General features: G+C 42.5%; 1 protein-coding gene across 2 annotated transcripts in view; it reads right to left on the bottom strand.

Annotated features, from left to right (window-relative positions):
• Ndfip1 (Nedd4 family interacting protein 1) overlaps nucleotides 1–19,799 on the bottom strand; it is a 50,561-nt gene extending 30,762 nt beyond the window's left edge. For both annotated transcript variants that reach the window (XM_052742058.1, XM_052742057.1), the window contains exon 1: nucleotides 19,552–19,799. In XM_052742058.1, coding sequence (XP_052598018.1) covers nucleotides 19,552–19,614 — 63 coding nt within the window. In that variant the 5' untranslated portion in view covers nucleotides 19,615–19,799. The remainder of the gene's footprint in view (nucleotides 1–19,551) is intronic.
• Between the last annotated feature and the right edge of the window lie 5,123 nt (nucleotides 19,800–24,922).

Below are 24,922 nucleotides of genomic sequence, written 5' to 3'. Positions count from 1 at the left end.
CGGGTCCTTGACACAGGTCTGAAAGAGGGAACTTACCTCAGAGCACACACAGTGTAACTGAGGAGGGAGGGAATAGTCTCTGATGGTGACTCTGGAGACTAATAAATACTACTGGAGCTAGATTTTTCACCCCATTACTTTTGTTAAATTTTGGACCAATTTTATCTTTATTGTGATCACCAATGGCATTTAAAAAATATTTTGTTGTTGTTGTTTACTAATAGAACTATAAAATTATTCACAAATGACATAGAAAAAGCCAGGTGTAGTGGCTTACACTTGTAATCTCAATACTTGGGAGGCTGAAGCTGGAACATTAAGGCAAGTTCCCGGCCAGCCTGGGTTGCTACACAGTGAGACCCTGCCTGCCCACCAGAAAAGCCATACACAGTGCTGAGTTTAATACAGAGAAACTACATTATGTCTCTACCCAGATGAAATAAGCCAATAATCCAACAGTCTGAATTTTCAAGTGGTGTTTTGCTTTGTCGCACTCATACACTGTGTCCTGACTTCTTTCCCATATTCCCACTTGGTGCATGATCCCAATCTGCCATAATACTCCTTGGCCTAATAACCTTGGATTTTAAAAATATGTGTCTTGGGGGCTGGAGAGATAGCTTGGTGGTTGAGAGCACTAACTGCTTTCCCAGAAGACCCAGGTTCAACACCCAGCACTCATGTGGTGGCTCACAACCATCTGTTAACTATGCATGTGGTATACCAACATATATGCTGGCTAAACACACATACACATAAAATTAAATTTTTTTTAAAAAATATGTATCTTGGGACTAGAGACAGCTCAGTAGTTAAGAATGCTTGTTCTTCTTCAGAGGACTTGAGTTCAGTTTCCAGTACTCATGGTCAAATGCCTCACAACTACCTATAACTCCAGCTTCAAGAGCGCCAATGCCCTCTTTTGGCCTCCTCAGGTACCTGCACACACCTGGCATACATACATACAGACACACATAGACATATAAATAAAAATGATCAAAAGCTTATAAAAATAAATCTTAAACCAGGCAGTGGTGGTACACAATTTTAATCCCAGCACTCGAGAAGCAGAGGCAGGTAGAACTTTGTAAGCCAGCTTGGTCTACAGAGCAAGTTCCAGGATAGACAGGGCTACAAAGAGAAATCCTGTCTCAAGAAACCAAAAATAAACAAACAAATAAATCTTTAAAAAGGTGCTATTGTTTTGTTTTTAAGGTTAAGGCTATAAAATATAGTACATCTAAAACAAAGGGATCACCCTCCTTTGAATCTAAGTATTGTGCCTATTAGAAATAAATACAGCATTTAAAATCAAAATCTGCAGGAGCCAGGTACAATGATACTCACTGGTAGTCCCAACTTGTGGGGAAACTGAGACAAAAGAATCACTTAAGCCTCATTGACCTAGGCCAAGCTGTGGAACATGGAAACCAAGCATATTCCTATCTTTAAAAAAAGAAAGAAAAAATCTACTAGGTATGGATGGTAGCACAAGCCTCCAAATCTTGGGAGATTGAGAGATGGGAGAATCAGGAATCCAAGGTCATCCCTGGTTGCATATAGTCAGTAGAAGCCAGAAATCCTCACTACAGAAATCATACAGTTTTTTGTTTTGTTTTGTTTTTCCAGACAGGGTTTCTCTGGATAACAGCCCTGGCTGTCCTGGAACTCACTTTGTAAATCAGGCTAGCCTCAAACTCACAGAGATCTGCCTACTTCTGTCTTCTGAGTGCTGAGATCAAAGGTGTGCACCACCATCACCCAGTGATACTTAGTTCTAATAGAAGCAACTTTGAATTTAACTAGTTTAAAGACACTTAGGGGACTGGAGAGACAGGTGCTTGCCACAAACCTGACAACCAGGGTAAGCCAGAGATTCAGTGATGTCCAGCAATCCTACAGTGATATTGGAAACAGACAAATTTTCCCAGAAACTCTTGGGCCATATAGCCTAGAGTGTGTCAAGCAGCAGAAATTAAGAAAGGGCCTTATTAAAAAAACAAGGTATAAGAAGAGAACCTCCACAGGCACTCCACATCATGTAAGTACCAATATTCACATACATACATACATACATACATCACACACACTCTCACACACATACACACACACCCCTCTTCAGTTGTGTTCTGAGGAACAGCAAAGCAGAGCTAGGATGGGTCTCACTAAGAGACAACATTTAATCTTACAGTGAGTGGTACTAGCCACAGGTATTACATTCTCTAAAGACTGAAAAAAAAGTGAAAAATCCTACTGAATAAAGTAGGTGTGGTGGTGCACACCTGTAGGGCCAGCCCTCGGGAGGCAAAAGCAGGGATCTCCACAAGCTCAGCACCCTGATCTACATCTGAGTTCTGGGCTATCCAGGCTACACAGAGAGAGACTCAGTCTCCACCACACCAAACCAAAACCAAAGCAAACCAAACTCACAAATCTTATACCCAAGGAGCTATGACGTCAATATCGACCTCCCACAAATACAAAAAATACATGATAAATAATGCCAAACTAATCAAGAAATCCCTAACATTACAAATATTCACACTACTTAATCTGTTGTTGTTGGGTCCTATTTAATTTTACTTTATTTATTTATTTTGGTATTTTGAGACAGGTTTTCTTTGTGTAGCCTTGGCTATCCTAGAACTAGCTCTGTACTAGCTGGCCTCAAACTCGGAGATCTACCTCTGACTCTGCCAAAGATAAAAGATCCAGCCAGAGAGTAAGAACTGTACATTTTCTATTACATTTAATGCAATTACTGTGACACTTTAACCTCATCAAATTCTTCACTTTCTTTAAAAAAGTGTTTTTTAACTTGTTTTTGTACAAATGTATGTATGGTGTGTGTGTGTGTGTGTGTGTGTGTGTGTGTGTGTGTGTGTGTACACCCACTTGGAGGCTAGAAGGGGAGCTCAAGTTACAGGCAGTTGTGAGCCACCTGACACAGTCCCTGGGAACTGATCTTGGAAGATTAGCAAGTGTTCTTAAGCACTGAGCATCCATCTTTCCAGCTCCAAATTCTTTACTTGCAAGAAGAATTCTCCACTAACTTGCTATTAATGTATTAAGTATATTTTAAGTAATTCTGACAAGGTACAAGAGACTCAACTATAAGAAAAGCTACCTGTTCTAACAATGAGCAAAGGCTGGAGAGTCTACTCACTGAGTAAAGTGCTTGCCATGCAAGCATAGAGAAGTGAGTTCAGACCCCAGAACTGCAGGCCTGCAACCCTAGCAATGGGGCACAGACTGAAGGATGCCTTGGGCTTGCTGGCCAGTCAGTGTGGCCCTAATGGCAAGGTCCAGCTCCAAGCTCAGGGAAACCTATCTCAAAAAATAAAGTAGCAACTAAGAAAGGCAGCCTGATGTCAATCAACCTCAGGCCTCTACACATGCTTGTACGGGCAAGTGCACCTGCACACATGTATGCACACTCAAACCACACACACACACACACACACACACACACAAGCAGGAGTTGAACAAACATTTTTCCAAAGACAGTATGCAAACAGCCAGTAGATACAAAATGCTCAACACTGTTAGGTCAGCAGAGAAAACCATGAGCTAATTAATACTTCATATCCACTAAAAAGACGGTAACAGGTTCTTATGCATGTGAAAAAACTAGAACTCTAACAAACTACTAGTGGGAATGGAAAGTGTGTTTCTCAAATAGTTAAGACATATGTCCACACAAAATGCGATGGTATAAGCAATACTTCAACATACAAACAGATACAAGATCTGTGGTTTATCCATACAATGAAACACTATTCAGCAAGAAAAAAGGATAGGGGGCTGGAGAGATGGCTCAGCGGTTAAAAGCACTGACTACTCTTCCAGAGGTCCTGAGTTCAATTCCCAGCAACCACATGGTGGCTCACAGCCACCTGTAAGCCACCTATAATGAGATCTGGTGCCCTCTTCTGGCCTGCAAGGACACATGCAGACAGAATACTGTATACATAATAAATACACCTTTTTAAAAAAAAAAGAAAGGAAGAAAGAAAGAAAGATAAATTGCTGCAGCATAAATGAGCTTTGAGAGCATTATACTAAGAGTAAAGCCACTAACAGAACACCATATGCTGTGTGCTTCTCTTTATAGAGAATGCTCCCTTTTGGAGTACCGATTTCATAGAGAAAGATGAATGGTTGTTGGTAGCTAGGATAAAGGGGAGAACAGCAGCTTACCGCTGCTGTGTCTGAGGTTCTTGTAGGATCAGGGATAGTAATAAAAAATGTTTAAAGATTAGATGGGGATAATGGTTATATAGCCTAATGAAAACAGGTTTTTTAATTACTCTATACTTTAAAAGAATACGCTTGGGCTGGAGAGATGGCTTAGACGTTAAGGGCACTTGTTGCTCTTGCAGAGAACCTGGGTTCAATTTCGTGCACCCACGTGGTGGTTCATAACCATCCATAACTCCTGTTCCAAGGGATCTGAACCCTCTTCTGACATCCAAAGTACCAGACACACACAGTGAGTGTACAAACATATAGACAAAACATTCACACATGTAAACATAAAAATAAATAAATCTAGCCGGGCGGTGGTGGCGCACGCCTTTAATCCCAGCACTCGGGAGGCAGAGCCAGGCGGATCTCTGTGAGTTCGAGGCCAGCCTGGTCTCCAAAGCGAGTTCCAGGAAAGGCGCAAAGCTACACAGAGAAACCCTGTCTCGAAAAAAACCAAAAAAAAAATAAATAAATAAAAAATAAAAATAAAAATAAATAAATAAATAAATCTAAAAAGATTTTTAAAGGAATAAATTTTAATCTCAAAAGAATAGAGTAATAGTGTTTTCTATTTCTGAAGAGCCAAATCTGTACTGTATAATTTTACTTAAATAAAATTTCAAATTAACTATCCTATATCACTGTTAACTTATTAAGTCAGTATCTATTGCCCTCAATGAAAAGGATCCCATCAAGAGCTCCATAAATCACCACAGAACATGTCTGTGAATGGGTGAAAATTAAAAGCACTGGCTAATCTCCCAGAGGACCTGGGGTTCAATCTCCAGCACCCATACTGCACTTCAGAGCCATCTGTGTGTGTGTGTGTGTGTGTGTGTGTGTGTGTGTGTGTGTGTGTGTGTATCTTGCACAACTGCAGCATTTAGAATGTCTAAGACTATCAGAAGTAAAAAATAATGTAAGTGTGTAAATCTTCTAATACCAAAATGAAAACATAAAAATGCACCAAAGCAAGGAAAATTAGTGATGAGAACAATGACTTAAAAGTGCCTAACAGACAGAATGTTTACTCTTAGAAAAGCCATGGTCATAGAGCTTATGGTTAAAGACTTAAGTTTAGTGGCTGTCTCTGGCTGGTAACATAAATACAACAGATGAACACTTTGTTTTTTTGTTTTTTTGTTTTTTTTGAGACAGGGTTTCTCTGTGTAGTTCTGGAGCCTGTCCTGGATCTCGCTCTGTAGACCAGGCTGGCCTTGAACTCACAGAGATCCACCTGGCTCTGCCTCCTGAGTGCTGGGATTAAAAGCGTGCGCCACTGCCCGACTAACACTTGGTTTTACAGGGGGAAATAGCAGCAGTCTCTATAGAAGTCCTTAGAAATGAGAGCAAACACTGCCACTTGAGATCACCAACTTGCATTTCCTTCAACTTCCTGTTGTCCATATTAGGTCATACTGACAAGAGATACAAAGTGAACACAAAGTAGGCACTCATCTCTAATTCAACTCACCTAAAGAGCCAAACTCTCAGCAAAGTCACTGCTTATCTGCAACTATGGTGCCAGCACTTTGTCATCAGCCTACTGACCTACGGAATCAGTCTTACATCCAAATTATTTCCAGAACTGATGGCTCTACCAAGACACTTAAGTAAATGGTACCCGGCTTCAGTAAAACCTGAAGCCAAGGAGAGTCTTCCAGGCTATCGCTTGCCCTCAGTGGGCCAGGATCTCACAAAGACAGGAGATGTGTCAGGTCTAAAGGAAACGCCATTTCCCCAAATTCCAAAATGCAGAAGAGACAAATGGCTACCTGTGGTGCCTACTGGCATACCAAAGCACAAGCTGGCTTCCAGGCTCCCTCAGTATCACAAGTACCTGTTACACATTTCAAAGTCCATGCTAGCATCTAGCTCTCACCTCCCCACCAGCCCTAAACTCCTTCAACTCATGGGCTTCTCTCCCCCAGGTACTCATCTCCATATAACCCTGCTATTTCTTTCTCTCTCTCCCCTCCCTCTCTTTCTCTGCCCCCTCCCCACCATTTCTCTGCTCTGCTCCTGCTTCTCTCATGGCCAGGTCCAGTGTGCTGGCCATGTTCAGTCTACTATTTTCTCTCTCAGCTCTGGACTCTTCCAGATGCCTCTGCTTGTTCTCTCATATCTACAATACACTTGCTCCATTAACCACACCATGGAACAGTTGTGGGGACAATTTCTACAGAGCTACCCCTGGCTCGGCTCCAGAGTGCTAGCACCTATCCTTAACCCACCCTTTGTTTCTCTTGTTACCCTCTATGTGAATCTTTCCGAGAGTTTCTAAGGGTGCAAAGCCTATGCAGACCTGGCTGTGCAACAATCCAGAAAACGGTGATGTTCCTTAATTGAGAATTTGCATTTGGCGCTGTCCCTTGGGGAAGCTTAGATAAGAGGTGTTAAGGATGAAGATTAACTTGCTAAAAGGTGTAAATTGGAGAATAATAAAAGGACCCTTTGCTAAGCTACAGTGGACCAGTCAGTAGAGACACAAAATCCCCCTGCAGCTGGGAAAGGCTAAAGATTCATCCTCAGGGTGCCTCTGCCTCTTGATTCCACGGGACCGTGTGAACCCACACCCACACAGGTATACAACAGCAGTCATGTCATCAGTTTATACAGTAAGAGGGACAACTGCCCAAACTCAGATAGTTAACACCAGATCTCGATGCTACATAGTGAGACCCTATCACAGGAAAAAAAAATCCATATAAGGATGCTCAAAACAACTATTCATAACATGATAAATTACAGGGGCTAGAGACAGCTCAGTAAGTAAAGTGCTACTGCACAAGTGTGAGGGCCCCCCTCCCCACCCACATATAGGGCTTCCCATGCAGCTCACTGGTAGAGCACCTGCTTAACACACAAGGTTCTGGGTTCAATTCCCAGCACTGCAAAAAAAGGTGCTTAGTTACACCTTTAATCCCAGCACCCAGGAAGTATAGGCAGTCAGTCAGATCTCTGTGAGTCTGAGGCCAACCTAGTCTACATAGTGAACACCAGGCCAGCCAGCGTTACACAATAAAATCCTATCTCAAAAAAAAAAAAACCAAACTTTATTAAAATTTAATGAAGACAGGTAGTACTCTGTCCCTTGCAATATTCAATAACTTTCCTTTTTTTTTTTTTTTGGTTTTTCGAGACAGGGTTTCTCTGTGTAGCTTTGCGCCTTTCCTGGAACTCACTTGGTAGCCCAGGCTGGCCTCGAACTCACAGAGATCCGCCTGGCTCTGCCTCCCCCGAGTGCTGGGATTAAAGGCGTGCGCCACCAAAAATTGAGCTACTTATAGATGAATGCTACACCAAAGGAAGGACAATGACAATGGCTCCAGGAGTGATCTGGAGGCAGGGAATATCCCCATCACTACTGTCCATGGAAATAAATGTGTTAGAAACAGACAGACAGACACTAAGGGAAAGAGCCTTATGAAGTACACCGTTACCATGTAATGTAAAAGCAAATTTGTTTGAAAAACAAACGTTAAACAAAATAAAACATACTATGCCCTAGGATATAAAGCCACTAGTGCTTGATTTATCATCACTCTTCCTAGGGACAGAGATATACACATCTCTCTCACACACACATATATACACACACATATACATACATACATACATACACACACACACACACACACACACACACACACACACACTTATCGTACATTCCTTTCCTGTGTATAAAATTAGTAACATAAGGGAAGAGATGGTAGTCATATAATTAATGACTTTAAAAAGAAATGGCAACAAAAAATTAGAAACAAAAAAGAAAGATATCTCTAAGTCTATTCTCCTTAAAAAAACAATATTGAATGGGGAGACAGGATGGCAGGATGGCTCTGAGGGTAAGAACCCAAATTCAATCCCAGGAACCGACATGGTGGAAGGAGAGAAAGGACAGAATGGAGTCCTGTAAGTCCTGCCTTCTAACCTCCAATGTGTAACTATGGTGTGAACACACACATGCAGGTGCAGGTGCGCGCACATGCGTGCGTGTGTGCACATGCCCACTAAATACATGTTTTTGTTTTTTTTTTAAAGAAAGAAACCTTGGATGTTCATTAGTCAATCTAACACATGCTATAGCCTGCTGAATACAAGTAAGTATTTAATAGATGCTTGTGGTACACATAAAGAAAAATTTGGTATTTTTATCACACTGTAATTCCTAAAATGTTTTTCCTTCTAAAAAGAACCAACTAGCATATTTACTAAATGCAATGTTCTCCATTGACAAGATAGCACAATTAGATGTACAGGCTGAAAGTCAACAGAAATGCTGTGACGTACACTACATTGGTAAACACGGTGTGCTGTTTGAGCATACTGAGAAGCTGGCTCTGGAAATGGGGTTGCTCCCCTCCCCTTCAGAATCAGTCATGTTTATCTCAAAATGTCCTTCAGGGTTCCTTGTCTAGGGATGGGCTGATCCTCCTCCCTGCTAATTGTAACAGGGACAAAAGGAAACAGCAAAACAGCTCAAGAGTAGAAACGTTGTGTCCTTGAGAACAACTAGAAGGTGAACCATTTTCAACACAAGCTACTATTATTTATCCCAAAATATAAAAACGCATGGGAACCCATCCATGAAGCGAAAGGTCAATCAGGAACTCCAGCCGACTGCCTCAACTTCCCCAGCAGGTTTCTGCTGGGTGCTGTAAGTGCCAGATTTGATGATGATATCTGTCTGTGCTATTTGTTCTTTTGCTTGGGGGTCTCACTGGAGGGGACACTCTGCTCTGCCTAGGTGGCTTTCAATCCAGAACTCCAGCTGGCTGCCTCAACTGGTTTTCCTAGTTACTTCTGGTCAAGGTTTATAAGCTATCAATTTGATGGTGTTTTGCTATCTGTATCACTTGCTATTTATTCTTTTACTTTTGCTGGCTGTATACTTAATAAACTCATAAAAAAAGAAAAACAACAAAACAAACAACAACAAAAAACAAAAAGAAAAAACAAACCAACAAAAAAACTAGGCATGGTGCACACACCTTTAATCTCAAAACTTGGGAGACAGAGGCAGATGAGTTCCATGATGGCCTGGTCTATACAGTGAGTTCTAGGCCAGCCAGGGCTACATAGCGAGATCCTAACAAAAAAACAAATGGACCAGGGCTGGAGACATGCCTCGGTGGTTAAGAGTTGCTCTTCCAAAGGACCTGGGTTCAATTCCCAAGGACCTACACGGCAGCTCACAACTATCTATAATTCCAATTCAAAGGGATCCAACACCCACACACAAACACATATGCAGGCAAAACACCACTGCACATAAAATAAAAACAAATCATAAAAAAAAACCCAAAAAAACAGAAAAACCTATAAAGCCAAGAAACAAGACAGAAAGTAACAAAACCCTGACAATTACAAGTGAGATTAACAAGGGGACTGGTTCAGCAGACAGGGGAAGGCTGAATCCTAAACCAGAACACAAAACAAGCTACCTATTTTACACACCCCAAAAGTTCATAAATTGGTGACACCAGGTATGATAAACTGAGTAAAAAAAGATTTAAAGACCGAAAGGAAGGTTGCAGAACAGTTAAACACGCAGTTCCCAGGTCTCCTTTGGAAGGCTCACCAGGTTCAATCCCCAGTACAAAAAAAGCTATGCTTGGGAGAGTATTAAGACAGAGAGGGAGCTCTGGGGAGGTATCAGTGTCTTGTTTTTTGGTTTGTTTGTTTTTTTCGAGACAGAGTTTCTCTGCTCAGCCCTGGCTGTCCTGGAACTCAGAGAGGTTCAATTTCAAATCTGCCTGCCTCTGCCGCCTCAGTGCTGGGATTAAAGGTGTACACCACTACCACCCAGATAAGACATCAGTTTAAGGAAATGGGTGAAATAGAAAAAAACTGGTAGAAAGATTTGTATACTAAATGCTGAGCTCTCCCAACCTCTTCCCCCAATCACTTCTGAGGATACTAGCAGACAGTGGCCAGACCAAAAGAAAAGACTCAAAGATAATGACACTCAAAGCAAGTAAAAATACCAAACCAGCCCTCAAGACTGGCTTAGCAAGTAACAGCATTTTCTACTATGTCTGATGATCTGAGTTTTATTCCCTGGAGCCCAGGAGCAGTCCTTGGACCTTCACACGCACACATACACATCAGAAAATCAAGATGTATCTGATGCAGAACTGAATTCATTCAGCATTTCTAAGTTTCCCATTAACAAACACTGAATACAGGCTATCTGTTATATATCAGAACACAATTCTTGGCATGCAAATCCCTGGGTTCCCCAGCTAGAGCAACATGGACTAACCCTGTCTTGGAAAACTTTAAAAAAAAAAAAAAAAAAAGTATGAAACCACCTCTCATAAGAGGGTGGGGACAAGCCGGGCGGTGGTGGCGCACGCCTTTAATCCCAGCATTTGGGAGGCAGAGGCAGGCGGATCTCTGTGAGTTTGAGGCCAGCCTGGTCTAGAGAGCGAGATCCAGGAAAGGCGCAAAGCTGCACAGAGAAACCCTGTCTCGAAAAACCTAAAAAAAAGAGGGTGGGGACAAAGATGACATTTTAGTTAACCCTAGAACCTAGTAGTTGACAACTGTGTATGTGCCCTATTTTCTGGAGAATAAGTTTCCCATATGCATGAGTTAATAATTCTGAGACCACTTTATATATGCATACTAAAGCTGAAGAATTAAGTAAACAGATGCTATATGGTGGGAGCCAAATTTCTCACTGTTGAAGTGGAAATTTATAGATTAGGGGAGTAAGTTGGCGTGATACACATGCTTGAATTAAAGTTAGAGACACTGTGTGAACTTGGCTTTGGATAATTTATGTATACAAATACTGTTTATGGGGCTGAGGGTGTAACTGAGTTCTAAAGCATACATGCAGCACGTGGAAGAGTTCAGGTTCAATGCTCAGCATTTAAAGAAACAACAAGTACACAGGCATTTATTTCCTGGCTTTGCCACCATAGAAGGCCAAAAACTAACAAACAACACCTAGGACAAGGACACAGAGCTGGTTTCTGGTAAGATGGTGTAAGAAATGCACTAGATGAGACTGGTCCAAAAACGAAGTGCTCTAAAACAAAACAAAGATGTAGGTGTGCCAAAGGGAACCAAGTATAAGACACAGGACCAACTAAGAGTTCCCAATGGTCAAAGGCAGCACTAACAGTGGTACTGGAATTATATTCCCAAGTAATTATAAATATTTTTGAGTCCAGAGATTTGACTAAATAAGTTAATAGAGAAGAAATGTATGTTCCACATATAAAAATGGCACATAATGTATGTCAATCCCTGCTTGCAGTGTTAGTGTCACCCCTTTCACACAAGCTGCGAGTGCCACTCTTCTCACACAGCACAGCCTACAGGAGGGAAGAGTACCTTTACACAGAGAACCTGACAAACGCTACCACAGCCATAAGCAGTAAGTCACGCTGACAATATATGTTTTACATGCATGTATGAGCAGATGTGCTCAGCCATGTGTGGAGTCCAAGGGTGGATTGAGGGTGTCTTCCTCTATCATTTTCAATTTGTCATTTCACTTGTTGAGACAGCATCTCTCACGGAACCTGAAGCTCATTGATTAAGCAAGGGTGATTGGCCAGGAAGCCCTAGAGATCCTCATCCTCCTGTCTCCACACCCAACTCTGGAGTTAAAGCCATATATATACTACCAGCCTGCACTTCACATGGGTGCTGGCAATCAGAACTCAGGTCCTCATGACTGCAGGTGCTTTTACTGAGCCATACTTCCAAATTGTTAGTGGAATAAGAAATCATCACAAAGTCTGGTGCACACCTTTAATCCCAGCACTCGAGGCAGGTGGATTCTAAGAGTCAGAAGCCAGCCTGGTCTATATACTAGGTTCCAGGGAAGCCAGGACTACATAGAGGAGACTCTGTCTCAACAAACAAAAAAGAAATTATGTACTCAGAAAACTGAGTGAGAGCTTAATTTACAGGCAGGGTGTATGTACTAGGTGATATCACACTTGTTTTAACACTACATTTGAAATTACTAATAGAAACTGTTCTTCTACCTGCCAGCCACCAGAAGCAATTGTACTTAAAATGTTTGCAAAGCACAATAAATTTGATACACGTTTACTACTTGTCTAGTTTATTGGCAACAATTACTTGAAAGGGAAAAAAAGAGCTTCAACCTTATTTTCAGCATTAATCTGCAATTAAAGTAAATTTCTTCATCTAGATAGGTATGGCCTTCTACAAGAATATGCTCCTCACTAAGCAATTGTACTTATCCAAAAAAAAAACATCAAAATAAAGAAATGCAAGTATTTATTTTAAAGCCTTTATAATCCCAGCACTGTGAAGGCTGAAACACACAAGGGTCCCAAGTTCAAAGCCAGTCTGTGCTACACAGTGAAACCTCATCTAAAATAAAACATAACAAGCCAGGCAGTAGTGGCGCACTCCTTTAATCCCAGCACTCGAGAGGCAGAGCCAGGTAGATCTCTGTGAGTTTGAGGCCAGCTTGGTCTACAGAATGAGATCCAGGACAGGCACCAAAGCTATACAGAGAAACCGTCTCGAAAAAAAAAAAAAAACCAACAAAAAAAAATCAAACAAAAAAACCCCCAAAAAACAACATTATTTTCATGGTAAAATTTATTTTTACAACTTAATATAGTATAGTGTATTGTAACTAATTTTTTAAACAAACATGTATGTACAGGCCAGTAGTGACCAGTCCTTAAAACAGGATTCCCTAGGGCAGCTCAATTGAGTCTTGGTTTCTATCCAAACCAGGAAGTATTGCTCTGTTTACAGAGCACAGAGTGATGAAGCCAATAAATCTCCCCTAACAAGTGATGACCAGTGGACACAGCCAGAAAGCAAGAATGGACCAAGAATCTACCAGTGTCACCAAAAATGACACAGAGAACAAGGCTTGCCAAGAGCGAGCCAATTCAAAAACAAAGGACAGTCACAGCTCTGTGTTCCTGACATTTATAAATCCTATTTCCATATTTCTAACAGATTCAAAGAGAGCGCTCAAGGCTGGCAAGATAGCTCATCGTGTAGAAGGCACTGGTCACCAAGCCTGACAACCTAAATTCCATCTCCAGGAACCGCTCGGGAGGAGAAAACCAGATCCTGAAAACTGTCCTCTGACCTCTACTCACACCCACAAATAAAAAAATAAACATAATAAAAGTGTTTTTTAACGCTCTCATGATACTGACCTCATGTGACAATACCCACTTGAAGTATCATTCTTTTCTCTATTTCACATTAAAATATTTGTAAATGAAATTATAGGATTACAGCCAGGCATAGTGGTATATATCTGTAACCCTAGCACTTTGGAGACTAAGTAAGGCAGGAGGATTGTTGCAAGTTCAAGGCTAGCCTGAGCTACAGAGAGTTCCAGATCAGCCCGAGTTACAGTGTAATATTCTATTATCTCCAAATATTAAAATAAATAAATAAATAAATAAATAAATAAATAAATAAATAAATAAATAATAGCAAGAGAGAATTTTGGATCCAGGAATATAAATAAGATTGGCTACTGATAGGTATTTACTGAATGCAGGTGATGGCTTCCATAAGGTTTATCATACTATCCTATTTTGTATGTATTTGAAAAAAGTTGAGCCAGGCATGGTGGTACACTCCTTTTAATCCTAGCGCTCGGGAGGCAGAGGCAGGCAGGTCTGTCTCTGAGTCCAAGGCCAGTCTGGTCTACATAGCAAGTTCCAGGACAGAGCTACATACTGAGACTTTGTCTCAAAAAAAAAAAAAAAAAAAGAAAAGAAAAGGGGAAAAAAAGCTGAAAATACGAAACCATTAAGAAATAATTAAGGGGTCTGGAAAGATGGCTCAGTGGTTAAGAGCACAGGCTGCTCTTCCAAAGGACCTGGATTCAATTCCCAGCACCCACAAGGCAGCTCACACCTGTCTCTAACTCCAGTTCTAGGGCATCTGACACCCTCACACATACACACATGCAGGCAAAACACTAACGCAAATAAAATTTAAAAAAAATCTAAAAATAATAATTACAGGCTAGGTATGATGATATGAACCTTTAATCCCGATTTTATAGGTGGCAGAGTCAGTCAGAGCTTTGTAAGTTCAAAGCTAACTGGATCTTCATAGAGTTCTAAGCTAGTCTGTCTCAAATAACAATTATAATAATAGCCATCTCTCCAAAGACAATATACAAACAGGCAATGCAATGAAAAACATAACTAATCATTTAGGAAACAGGAATCAATACTCTAAGGAGATGCCTTCACAACCAATGAACAGATGTCTACTATAAGAAACCAGAATAGGGCTGGTGTTGAACTCAAGTGGGTAGTGATTGCCAGCCATGAACAAAGCCTGGCTACTATCCCTAGCACCATAAAAAACAAAACAACAAAACAACAGCAACAACAAAAAAGAGAAACTGTTGTTGAGAATATGGAGAAACTGGAATCTTTGTACAATGTTGGCAACAATTCAAGATGGTGTGGCTGCTATAGGTAACAGAATAGTAGTTCTAAGAAAACTTAAAAATAGAATTGCCAAACCATCCAGGAATCCCACTTCTGGGTATAGTCTCATAAAACTCAAAAGGATGGACCAAGAGATAGGTGTACACCCATGTTCTCAGTGCATTATGCACAAAGACCAAATGTCCATCAGCAAATGAATTTATTTTTTAATGGAATGTAGCACAGGCTGGCCTGGTGCCATCAGCCTGTAATCCCAGCTCTTGGGAGGTAGAAACAGGAGGATAAGGAGTTCAAGCTAAGCCCCAGTATATGTGTATACACACACACACACACACACACACACACACACACACACACACACACACACACACACACACAGTGAGGTCACGCCTTGATATAAGAGACCCCATCTCAAAACAAACAAACAAGAAAGTATAAACAGCCTTAAGAAAGAAATTCTGACACCTACTATATGGATGACCCTTGGCGACATGTCACATGAAAAAAGACAGTTACAAAAGGATAAACAGCTGATTGCACTTACACTGGTATCTAGTTGACACAGGCTGGAATAAGTAAAGGTGAAGTATTATTTCATGGGTAATAGACATGGGCCTGGTTTCATACATATGTGAATGCACTTAATGCTGGCAGACTTTGTACTTAAAAATGCTTAGGGTGCGGGCTGGAGAGATTGCTCAGGGGTTAAGAGCACTGGTTGTTCTTCCAGTGGACCAGCACCCACACGACAGCTCACAACTGTCTATAACTCCAAGATCTGACAACCTCACACAGACATACATACAGGCAAAACACCAATGCACATAAAATACAAATAAATAAAAATGCTTAGGGTGGGAGGTGCTCAGTGGCAGAGCATATGGTTACCATGTATAAAGCCCTAGGTCCAATTCCTAGCACTAACAGAGGCAAGGGATGAAAAGTTAATGTGGTATATTTTATGTTTATTTTACACAATTCTAAAGCATTTCAAAGAAACAATTTATCTATCCTCCATAAACAATCTACCCATGTTTGTTTCAAATAGGACCTCGCTATGTAATCCAGCAGGCCTAGAGGTCACAATCCTACTGCTTCAGCCTCCAGAGGGCTGAAATCACAAGAGTGGACCAACCACTGTGTCCTGCCTGCTTCAAGGACTTTTATAAGTGTCTTTGATGACTAGCCATTTGGCCACAAATGCAGCAATAATCTTTAAAAATGACAAGACACAAAAGAGATAACCTGTGATATAGCTGTAACTTCTGAAACTTGTAACAAACATGCAAAAAACAACCACGTGGGTACTACCTAGACCTCCAACATCCTAACTTCACCAAATACATGGCTTCACTTGTTAGAGGTGACTCTGCCTAATCCATCCCCAATCTGTCAAAATGCCCTTCCAGACTTCTCAGAACTTAACCCGAAAACCTATCACCCCATGCCTGGTTTATGATGTCATCTGAGTGCTATACAGACTTAGTGGTGAGGACTACAGGCAGGCAACTTCCTCAGCAGGCAAGGAATTATGTCTAAAACGGCACAGCCTGTGGTTTGTTTTTTTTAATATATATTGTAGCACTGTCCATTTACACAGGACCCAAACCCAAACTTTTTTGTTTGTTTTTGTTTTTTGAGACAGGATTTCTCTGTGTAACCACCCTGGCTGCCTTTGAACTCACAGAGATCGATCGGCCTGCCTCTACCTCCTGAGCACTGGGATCAAGGGTGTGCACCACCACTGCCAGGCTCAAATTCAAGTATCTTAAAACATCTGGCATGAGGTAGCAAAATTCATGATATAGAGGCAAAGATCTATTACAATAAAGAAAATGGATGACCAGCAATTAATGTCCTCTTTGAGCTAGCCACAGCTGGGCGTGAGCCCACATAAACCTTTCTGAAACACTGCTCCATATATTTGGATACTGTCTGTATTAAAACTGCAAAAAATGGGGTGATGGGGGGTGGGGGGAGGTGGGACCATATTATAGGGAAACTGAGCCCAGACTGTCTATAAATTGTCACTATACTAAATTCAAGTTGTGCACAAATGTGCACACATTAATAAAAACCTATAAAAGCAAAGGAAACCAGCAGTGTTAGCATTTCTGAATGAATCATAAAGTTTCCATTACAGTCACTGAGCTGGAGGACCACCTCGGTTAGACTAACCAGATCAAAAGAGTAGCATGTTCCTATCAAGTGGCCTGGACAATTCACCAGCATTCTATAATTCAAAAGCCTTTTAAATATGTATAGTCTCTGATCACACACTACAAAGGAACAGTGTGTGGAAAACAAACTCAATGGATGAAAAAAATTATAAACATTCTTAGGGATGATAATTAGGTTATAGCTCAGCCATGCAATTAGATGCCACACAGGCATTAAAAATGTCTGATAAAGAGGCTAGAGATATAGTTCAGTGGTACAGGGTTTACCTAGGAAGTGTAAGGCCCTACTCTCAGCAGATTAAAAAAGAAAGAAAGAAAGAAAACCAGGAGATATAAAAATCCAATTTTATTAATAATTGTGTGTCTTTGTACATACATATGTGCAAGACCACACACATGACCATGAATGCACATGACTGAGACCATGGACACATCCAAGTGTGATTAGGAGCCCGTGGAACCACATGAATGTATAAAGATGTGCCTGTATAGACTTTCATGAGCATGTAATATACACGTACACATACATACGTATCTGCTAATGGATACAGCCTGTCTTTGGGCCATAAGCCTTTTAGGTAGGCAAGTATATAAATTCTCTTGTAATCACCATTTAGCAGCTTTGTGAACTTGAGCAAGTCACTGAGATCCTTAGAGACTTGACTTCTATAAAATGTCTTCTATAAAATGAGAACAAACCTTGACTCATAAAGGCGTTGTAAGGGCTCAATGAAGATGGATTTAAACTGAGTCTGCTGTGACTGGTACACAGTAAATCAGCACTAGCACTCCTTATCTATGCACATGCGCACTGACCACACTTTTGTATTATCTACATAGTTCTAATCCATAAAAATATGTACCCATGCATTAACTTTGCTTACCTATATGGGGACAGATTGGTGTTTGCCGAGACTTTTTTTTTTTTGCTTTCATATTTTATAATTTTTTTCTAGGAAGATTTTTTTCTTGTTTTATTGAAGATTATTTCTTCAAATTTATTTTGTTGTTGAGGCAGGATCTTCCTGTACCTCAGGCAGCTTGCAACTAATTTGGCAGTTCAGGCTGGCCTTAAACTTTTGATTTTCCTGCCTCAGCCTCCCAACTGCTAGGATTATATACATGAGCCACCACGCCCAGCAAAATAATTACTTTTAGAGTAATGATAAAAAAAATGGCCTATCTCTAACATACCTAAATTCTGCATAATCAAAAAGCTACTAATAAACACGGGAGCCAACAAAAGCATAATTTTAATACTCTAACAAATTCTCTCTATTCTAGCCACTAACCAGCATTACCCCATAGCTCAGTAAGATGGCAGTACAAAGAAAATCCCCAGCTCTTCTGCTCGTTTGCCTATCCAAGTCGGCATGAAAAGATTGACACTATAAGGTTCAGGGGATTTGTAAACAGGTTGATCAAAGTCTATGACTTGAATTTATTAAAGCAGGGAAGCACCCGGAGTCTCATCCAAGGTCACAGAATAAAGGCTGTGAAGACTTAAAGATGGGGCTGCGCGGCCACAATTTTGGTTGTTTATGAAACCAAGAGGCTAAATCCTTAACTAGTCATTTCAGGAGTCCGAGCGCGGGCGGGGGAGGGGGAGGGGGCGAGGGCGGATTACAACACACCGCTGAAGACAGCAAAACAAACCAGTAACTGACCGCGCAGGGTTAATCTGTAACACGCTTTAATCGTACTGGTTTTATTTCTACAACGTAGTAAACGTAGATCACTTAAATCACGCCATTTTTTATCGAAAAAAATCAGGACTGACATTTTTGTATGCAAGTTATACTGAAAATTGACAAAACAGAAACAGTTGCCCGCGGTTCAGTCAACAACTGTCTGGCTCAACTCCCACAATTACGGGATGTTTTAGGTTAATATCTTTAATCCCACCCTCCTACCCCCCCCACCCCAAAGTCTCTAAATTCCCGAGGAAACACAGCCACAGATTGAGAGGGGGGAAAAAAAATCTCTTTTCCCTGGGGCCTCAATTTACAGAATCACACAGCAGATAATAACCCAATCATCTGGTTATATTTCCTCCCTAGATATGCTATTAAATCTCTGAAAACGTCATTTCCAAGCGTGCAAAATACACCCGGGCACACGCCCTGCAGCCTCGCCGTAGCCCTACATTTTGGGGCCTCTCTCCAGCCAAACATCGCCTCTTGCAAATCGATTGAGAGCTGAGGGCTCGTCTCTCGCTTCATTTATTGACTCGAGTCTTAAAAGGGAACGAGGGGGATGGGTTTGGACAGAAAGGAGGCTCTGAAACCCTGAGTAATCGCACCTCGCTGCGGACAGCCGCCCGCGGCAGCACAAGCGATTATGATCTTTGCTTCTGAACCCATTTCCTTTACCTTTTTGGCTTAAAAGAATTTTTTTTCTCTCCCCCTGATTTTCCAATGACATCAAACCAACTCTGAGAAAATGAAAAAACAAAAAACAAAAAACGGATGCCTCCAGGTCGGAGCCCCCAGAGCGCCACGAGTTCGGCCTCCGGGCCCCGCCCGACCTGGGAACCAGAGTCAACGAGGTCCCCGCCCGGCTGGCCCCGAGCCGAGCCGCGACAGGCCCAAGCCCCGGGGTCCGGCCCAGGCCCGGCGAGGCCTGTAAAGCCCCGGCGTCGAGTGGCCGGCGGAGGACGGGGCGGGCCCAGGGCAGCTCACCTGCTGGTACCCGCTGCCGCAGGCCGGCTCCACGGCCGCCAGCGCCGCCAACGCCAAGGCCATGGCGCAGCGGGCCTCAGGGAAGGAGGACGAACGAGCGAGCTGAAGGGGCGCGGACGCCGCGGCCGAGGGTCGCCGAGAGGTACGCGGCGCGGCGTGCGGAGGGCCGCTGCTAGCGCTGGGACGCTCTCCTCAGGCACTGAGCGCCGCCGCCGAGGCTCCGCCGCGGCCCCTGGGGAGGAGGCGGGGACGACGAGGACGACGACGACGACGCTGCGCCGCCGCCCCGCCCCCTCCGCGCCCCGCCCCGCCCCCTCCGCGCCCCGCCCCGCTCCGCCCCGCCCCGCCGGGCCGCGCCCCTGGCCCCAGCCCCGGGAAGTTGCCTTTCTGCAGGGTTCCCTTCCTAACTGCCATCCTCAGACGTCAGACGTCAACCAGCCATAGAGCAGGGGCCTCATCCCGCCAGTCGAGAGCCTCAGGATGTATGTAAATTCGAGGATATATGTAAATTCATATTTAAATATCCTCCAATAAAGTTTTATTGTAACACGGCCTCTTCCCCGTCGAGTGTGGCTTGCAAACTCTATAAAGAATGTACTGCCTGACCCTTTATAGAAAAAAAAAAAAATGCTGACCCTAAATCTTAGACTGGGTTATTTATAATAGAGCCTAATGTATGTGGCCCTTTGATAGATCTTCTGTTGATACAGAAACCGTATTGTCTGAAACAGAACTCTCTGAGGAAGTGGTATAAAAGTCAAAACTTCAAGGATTTTTATCCAGATAGCAGGAACATGTGCTGAGGCCATGATAAGAGAGAGAGCTAGCCTCACAGAACTTAAAGGCTCTCAGCACTTGGGTGGAGGAGTGGTTCACAGATGAGGAAACTGTGTGTAAGGATTCAGTGTTCACCCACTGACCCTGGGCTGATGAAAGGAAAAGCTGGAAAGCAAGCCCGTGAAGCCAGCCGCCTTCTTAACCATTATCATACAGTTTTAAATTATAAGCTTTGTGAAGAGTGTCTCTCAGGTGTGAGAGCCAGTTAAGTTTTAAGTGTTAATTACTGTGTCTAAGAGATCTATGAGACCAAAAAGGCTCTGATCTGCAAGCCCTTTGCCCAGGGACAGAGAGTTCCAGAATTGCTGTAGGCTCTTGTTTATGGGAGATAACAAGTCACATGTTTTCACTCCCCTAAACAAGTTTGTTTGACCCACCTGCACCGGATGGACTTGATCACATGTGGGTAGGAAGTTCATGGGTGGGAAATACGTCAGGATGTATGCTTGCCCTTGATTGGACCTCATGGAAAATCCTTTAAGACCTGCAAACTGTGACTGGGGGGCCATTTCCGGGAAACCAGAGATGGACCTAGCCAGAGAGTCCATCAACCTGGCCAGTATTTAATTAAAGCTTGCTTCAGATTTGACTTTGAACTGTGGTAGTGTCTTATTCTCGACCGGTGGGATTAACACAGGCCTTCCATTTTCTACAGCTAATGAACAATATGCCTGCAGAGCAGATAGTTCAGGGGTTGTTTCTTTTTAACACATCAGCTGCCGAGAATTACTTCTAAGCACATGTCTAACATGGAAGAGGGATGGGGAGAATCCTTCACTCCTTAAAGCATGTTGCAATTCCTGTTTTTGTTTTTGGTTTGTTTGTTTTTTTTTTAGAAAAGGTTTCTCTGTGTAGCTCTGGCTGTCCTGGAACTCACTCTGTAGACCAGGCTGGCCTTGAACTCAGAGATCTGCTTGCCTCTGCCTCCAGAGTGCTGGGATTAAAGGCGTGCACCATTGCCACCTGGTTCCTGTATCTTTTTTACTGTCTTTCCAAGTCAGTACTCTGCAGTTGGTTATAATAGTAGGGCTATCTCAGCTTCTAATTTTGAAGTTCAGATATATCTTTGTGTCGGCTATATTTTAAAAACATAGCTGTTTTGAACTACCCTAAGATTTCCATAAATAGGAGTGCATTATAATCAAATAAAAATTCGTGGGGTAGTGGTAGCTTGCTCCTCTAATCCCAGCACTCTGCCAGAGGCAGGCAGATCTCTGAGTTCAAGGCCAGCCTGGTCTACAGAGCCAGCTCCAGGACAGCCAGGGCTACACAGAGAAACCTTGTCTCAAAAAAAAAAATCTATAGAGAGGGAGAGATGGCTCAGTCTTTGAGAGCACTGGCTGCTCTTTCAGGGAACCCGGATTCAATCCCTGCACCCACATGGTAGAAACATCTGTAACTCCAGTTCCAGGCGACCTGACTCCTCTTTTAGCCTCTAAGGGCACTGCAGACACATGGTGCACAGATATACATGCAGGGAAAACACCCATACTCACAAAATAATTTTTAAATTACATTTGAATAATATCTAGATGTGCATATTTTTCACTCTGGCTCTTTCCACATCCAAGCCCCTATATAGCTCCCTATTTCTAAGTATGAGTGTTGGATATTTATTTACATGCTGAGAGGAGATACCTAGCAACATGCTAAGCTGGGAGGTCCTCTAGGCTGCTTGTACCCTTTCTCTTTTATTTTTCCTTTTCCTCTTCAGTGCTGGGAACTGAAGCCAGGGCCTTGAGCACACAAGCACTCTACCTCTGAGCAGCATGTCAAATCCAGAAGGACAAACTTTGAATGTTATGTGCTACAGTGACCCAGACAAACACAATGCCCTTCCTTGTGGTCTTATATAAGGAAGGGGGAAAGACTGATTTGAAATTTAAAAGCATATATCATCAGTGGAAAATAGAAATCAGGCCACTTTGTCTAAATTTATAAGTAAGGAGGAATAAAAAAGCATATGTCTGTCCTGTCACATATGGCTAGTGCAGAAACTGCCATCATCTCAAAGGCTTTCTCTGGAGGAGGAGGAGCTGTTCTTCACTCCTATTTCTCCCTTAATATCTACACACCGCTTGCGTGTGAACCTAGATAATAGCATACTATAAACAACAGCCTTTTGCACAGGAATCACTCTCAAAAGCCAAAGAAAATCCATCTCTCCCTTCTAATGCCCCCTCCCAACTCTTTTTTTTTTTTTATACCCTCAACCGTAGTGTTTTGAGTAACAAATATTTTGCTCTCTCTCTCTCTCTCTCTCTGTTTTTCAAGACAGGGTTTCTCTGTATAACAGCTCTGTCTGTTCTGGTACTTGCTCTGTAGACCAGGCTGGCCTCGAACTCACAGAGCTCCACCTCCCTCTGGCTCCTGAGTGCTGGGATTAAAGGCGCGTGCCACCACCACTCAACTACCCCTAAGCTTTTAATACACAAATCAAGATTTTTTTTGTCTTGATTCAATGAGTGTCTAAACTGAAAACTGAAAAATATTTTTCTCTCTCCCTGACTTTCCAATGACATCCAACGAACCCTGAGAGAAAGAACAGATGCCTCCAGGTCAGAGTCCCAGAGTGCCCCAAGTCACTGCTGGAAGAGGTCTCCAGTTGATGAGCAGACTGCAGGAGAAAGGAGGAGGCTGTGTTGCTTGCCGTGTGGATCCGTGCCTGGTACATGCCAAGCAAACAGGGAGGGTAATTCAAGGCGGTGAAAATTGCACTAGGCTTCATCTCCAGATGTTGTCAAAAGAACTTCCCTAAGAAAGTTATTAATTTCAGATTGCTGCACTTAGAAACTTATTTCCCCAGAGAGCCATAGTCAGACATTCCATGCGCAATCCTCTTTATGTGACTTGCTGACGCATCCATACTAGGAGAGAAAGGAGACATTTTGGAGAAGTGGGAGCGTAGCTCCTGTCTGCACAGCTCTCCTCCTCAAACTTAGATAAAAATCTCTGGAATAAATGTGGTCTTCTGTCTTCCATATGCACAGGATGCTTAGCCTAGGCAGCGCTCAGGTCCCTAAGCAGTCAAGTATCTGTTCAATTTGTTCAAAGCCTCGTGAGTCTAGCGTCTCATGTGAGGCATTAGCTGCAGCAGCTAATCTTAGAGGGCTCCTCCTGAACCATGCGGTTTCATTTCTCCTGGCTGAGTGTTTTCTTTTAGTCACACTGCCATGCCATGAGTTTTCTTAAGGGCAAGGGTAATTTCTTCATATTCCAAATAAAGAGGTTAGCTGCTGGTGACCAATGCTGTTGTAGAGCACTTCCTGGGTCTCAGAAGCTAACATATACCATCGCTCTGATCCTCATAACAAATGCACTCGTCAGATGACGAGATTCAAGAAATTCATGGCATTTGTTCAGCTAGAGATGGATAGGGCCAAAGTGAAGATTCAGGTCTGCCTGACTTAAAGACATGACCACTGCTCAGTGCATACAAAGAAATACAGGACATTGAAGGATCAACCTTTGGGTCTTTATGGATAAATAGAGTAGATAGCAAGCACACTTTTTGTTTTTTGACACAGGGTTTCTCTGTGTAACCCTGTGTATCCCTGGCTGTCCTGGAACTCACTTTGTAAACTAGGCTCTCCTCAAACTCACAGAGATCTACCTGCCTCTGCCGCCTGAGTGGTGTGCACCACCACTGCCTGGCTTAGTAAGCACACATTTACAATTATTTTTAATGTAAAAATTCCAAGTTGAAGCTAAGGCGACAGCTCAGTAATAGAGTGCTTGTGTGGCATGAGCAAGGGTTTAACACTCAGCAACACACACACACACACACACACACACACACACACACACACATACACACACACACAGTACCACTTAACTGCAGTCCTGTTGAGCTGAGGAATAGTGGAGGAAATGATGCGAGCAGGTGGGATAATTAAGTAAGGACTGGAGAGAAAGAGTTTTAAATGAGAAACGGGCTTTGCTGTGGCGGGGAAGAGAAGAGTATACCAAATCATGAGTGTGCTTGCCCAGCTTAGCACAGAACTCAGGGACCCTTTATGGAAAGGCACAAATAGTAAATACTTGTGGCTCTGTGGACCATAAACTGGCTATCACAGATATTCTGTCATCATTGGATTACAAACGCCACCATAGATGTTACCAAACAAACAGGTATGGCTGTTGCTATGGTTTGAACGTTGCCCAAAAGTCATTCCCAGCACAGCGGTATGGATACAGGCATGATGTAATCCCAGAACTTGAAGAGCTGAAGCAAAGGATCGCCACTCCAAAGACAATGCAAGCTACCTAACCAAAGCCTGTCTCAAAAACCAAACAAAAGGTTATAAATGTTACAAATACACTATAGGTTTGACATAGAGTCAACTAGGTTAGAGGCCTGGTTGATACATAGTTAATAATGACCCTGAGATGAATGAAGTTAAGAGATAACACCAAGACCAATGGAAAAATTTCTTCCACGGATGATCACTAGCATTCAACTACAAATACAAAAAAAGGGGGGGGGACTATTATTAATATGCTAGAACTAATCATTTATCTGAAACAAAGCATA

This window comes from Peromyscus californicus, unplaced genomic scaffold (assembly GCF_007827085.1).
Source record: "Peromyscus californicus insignis strain IS unplaced genomic scaffold, ASM782708v3 Scaffold_17__1_contigs__length_78620276, whole genome shotgun sequence".
Classification (NCBI taxonomy): Eukaryota; Metazoa; Chordata; class Mammalia; order Rodentia; family Cricetidae; genus Peromyscus; species Peromyscus californicus.
This window is presented reverse-complemented; position numbering and strand designations above follow the sequence as displayed.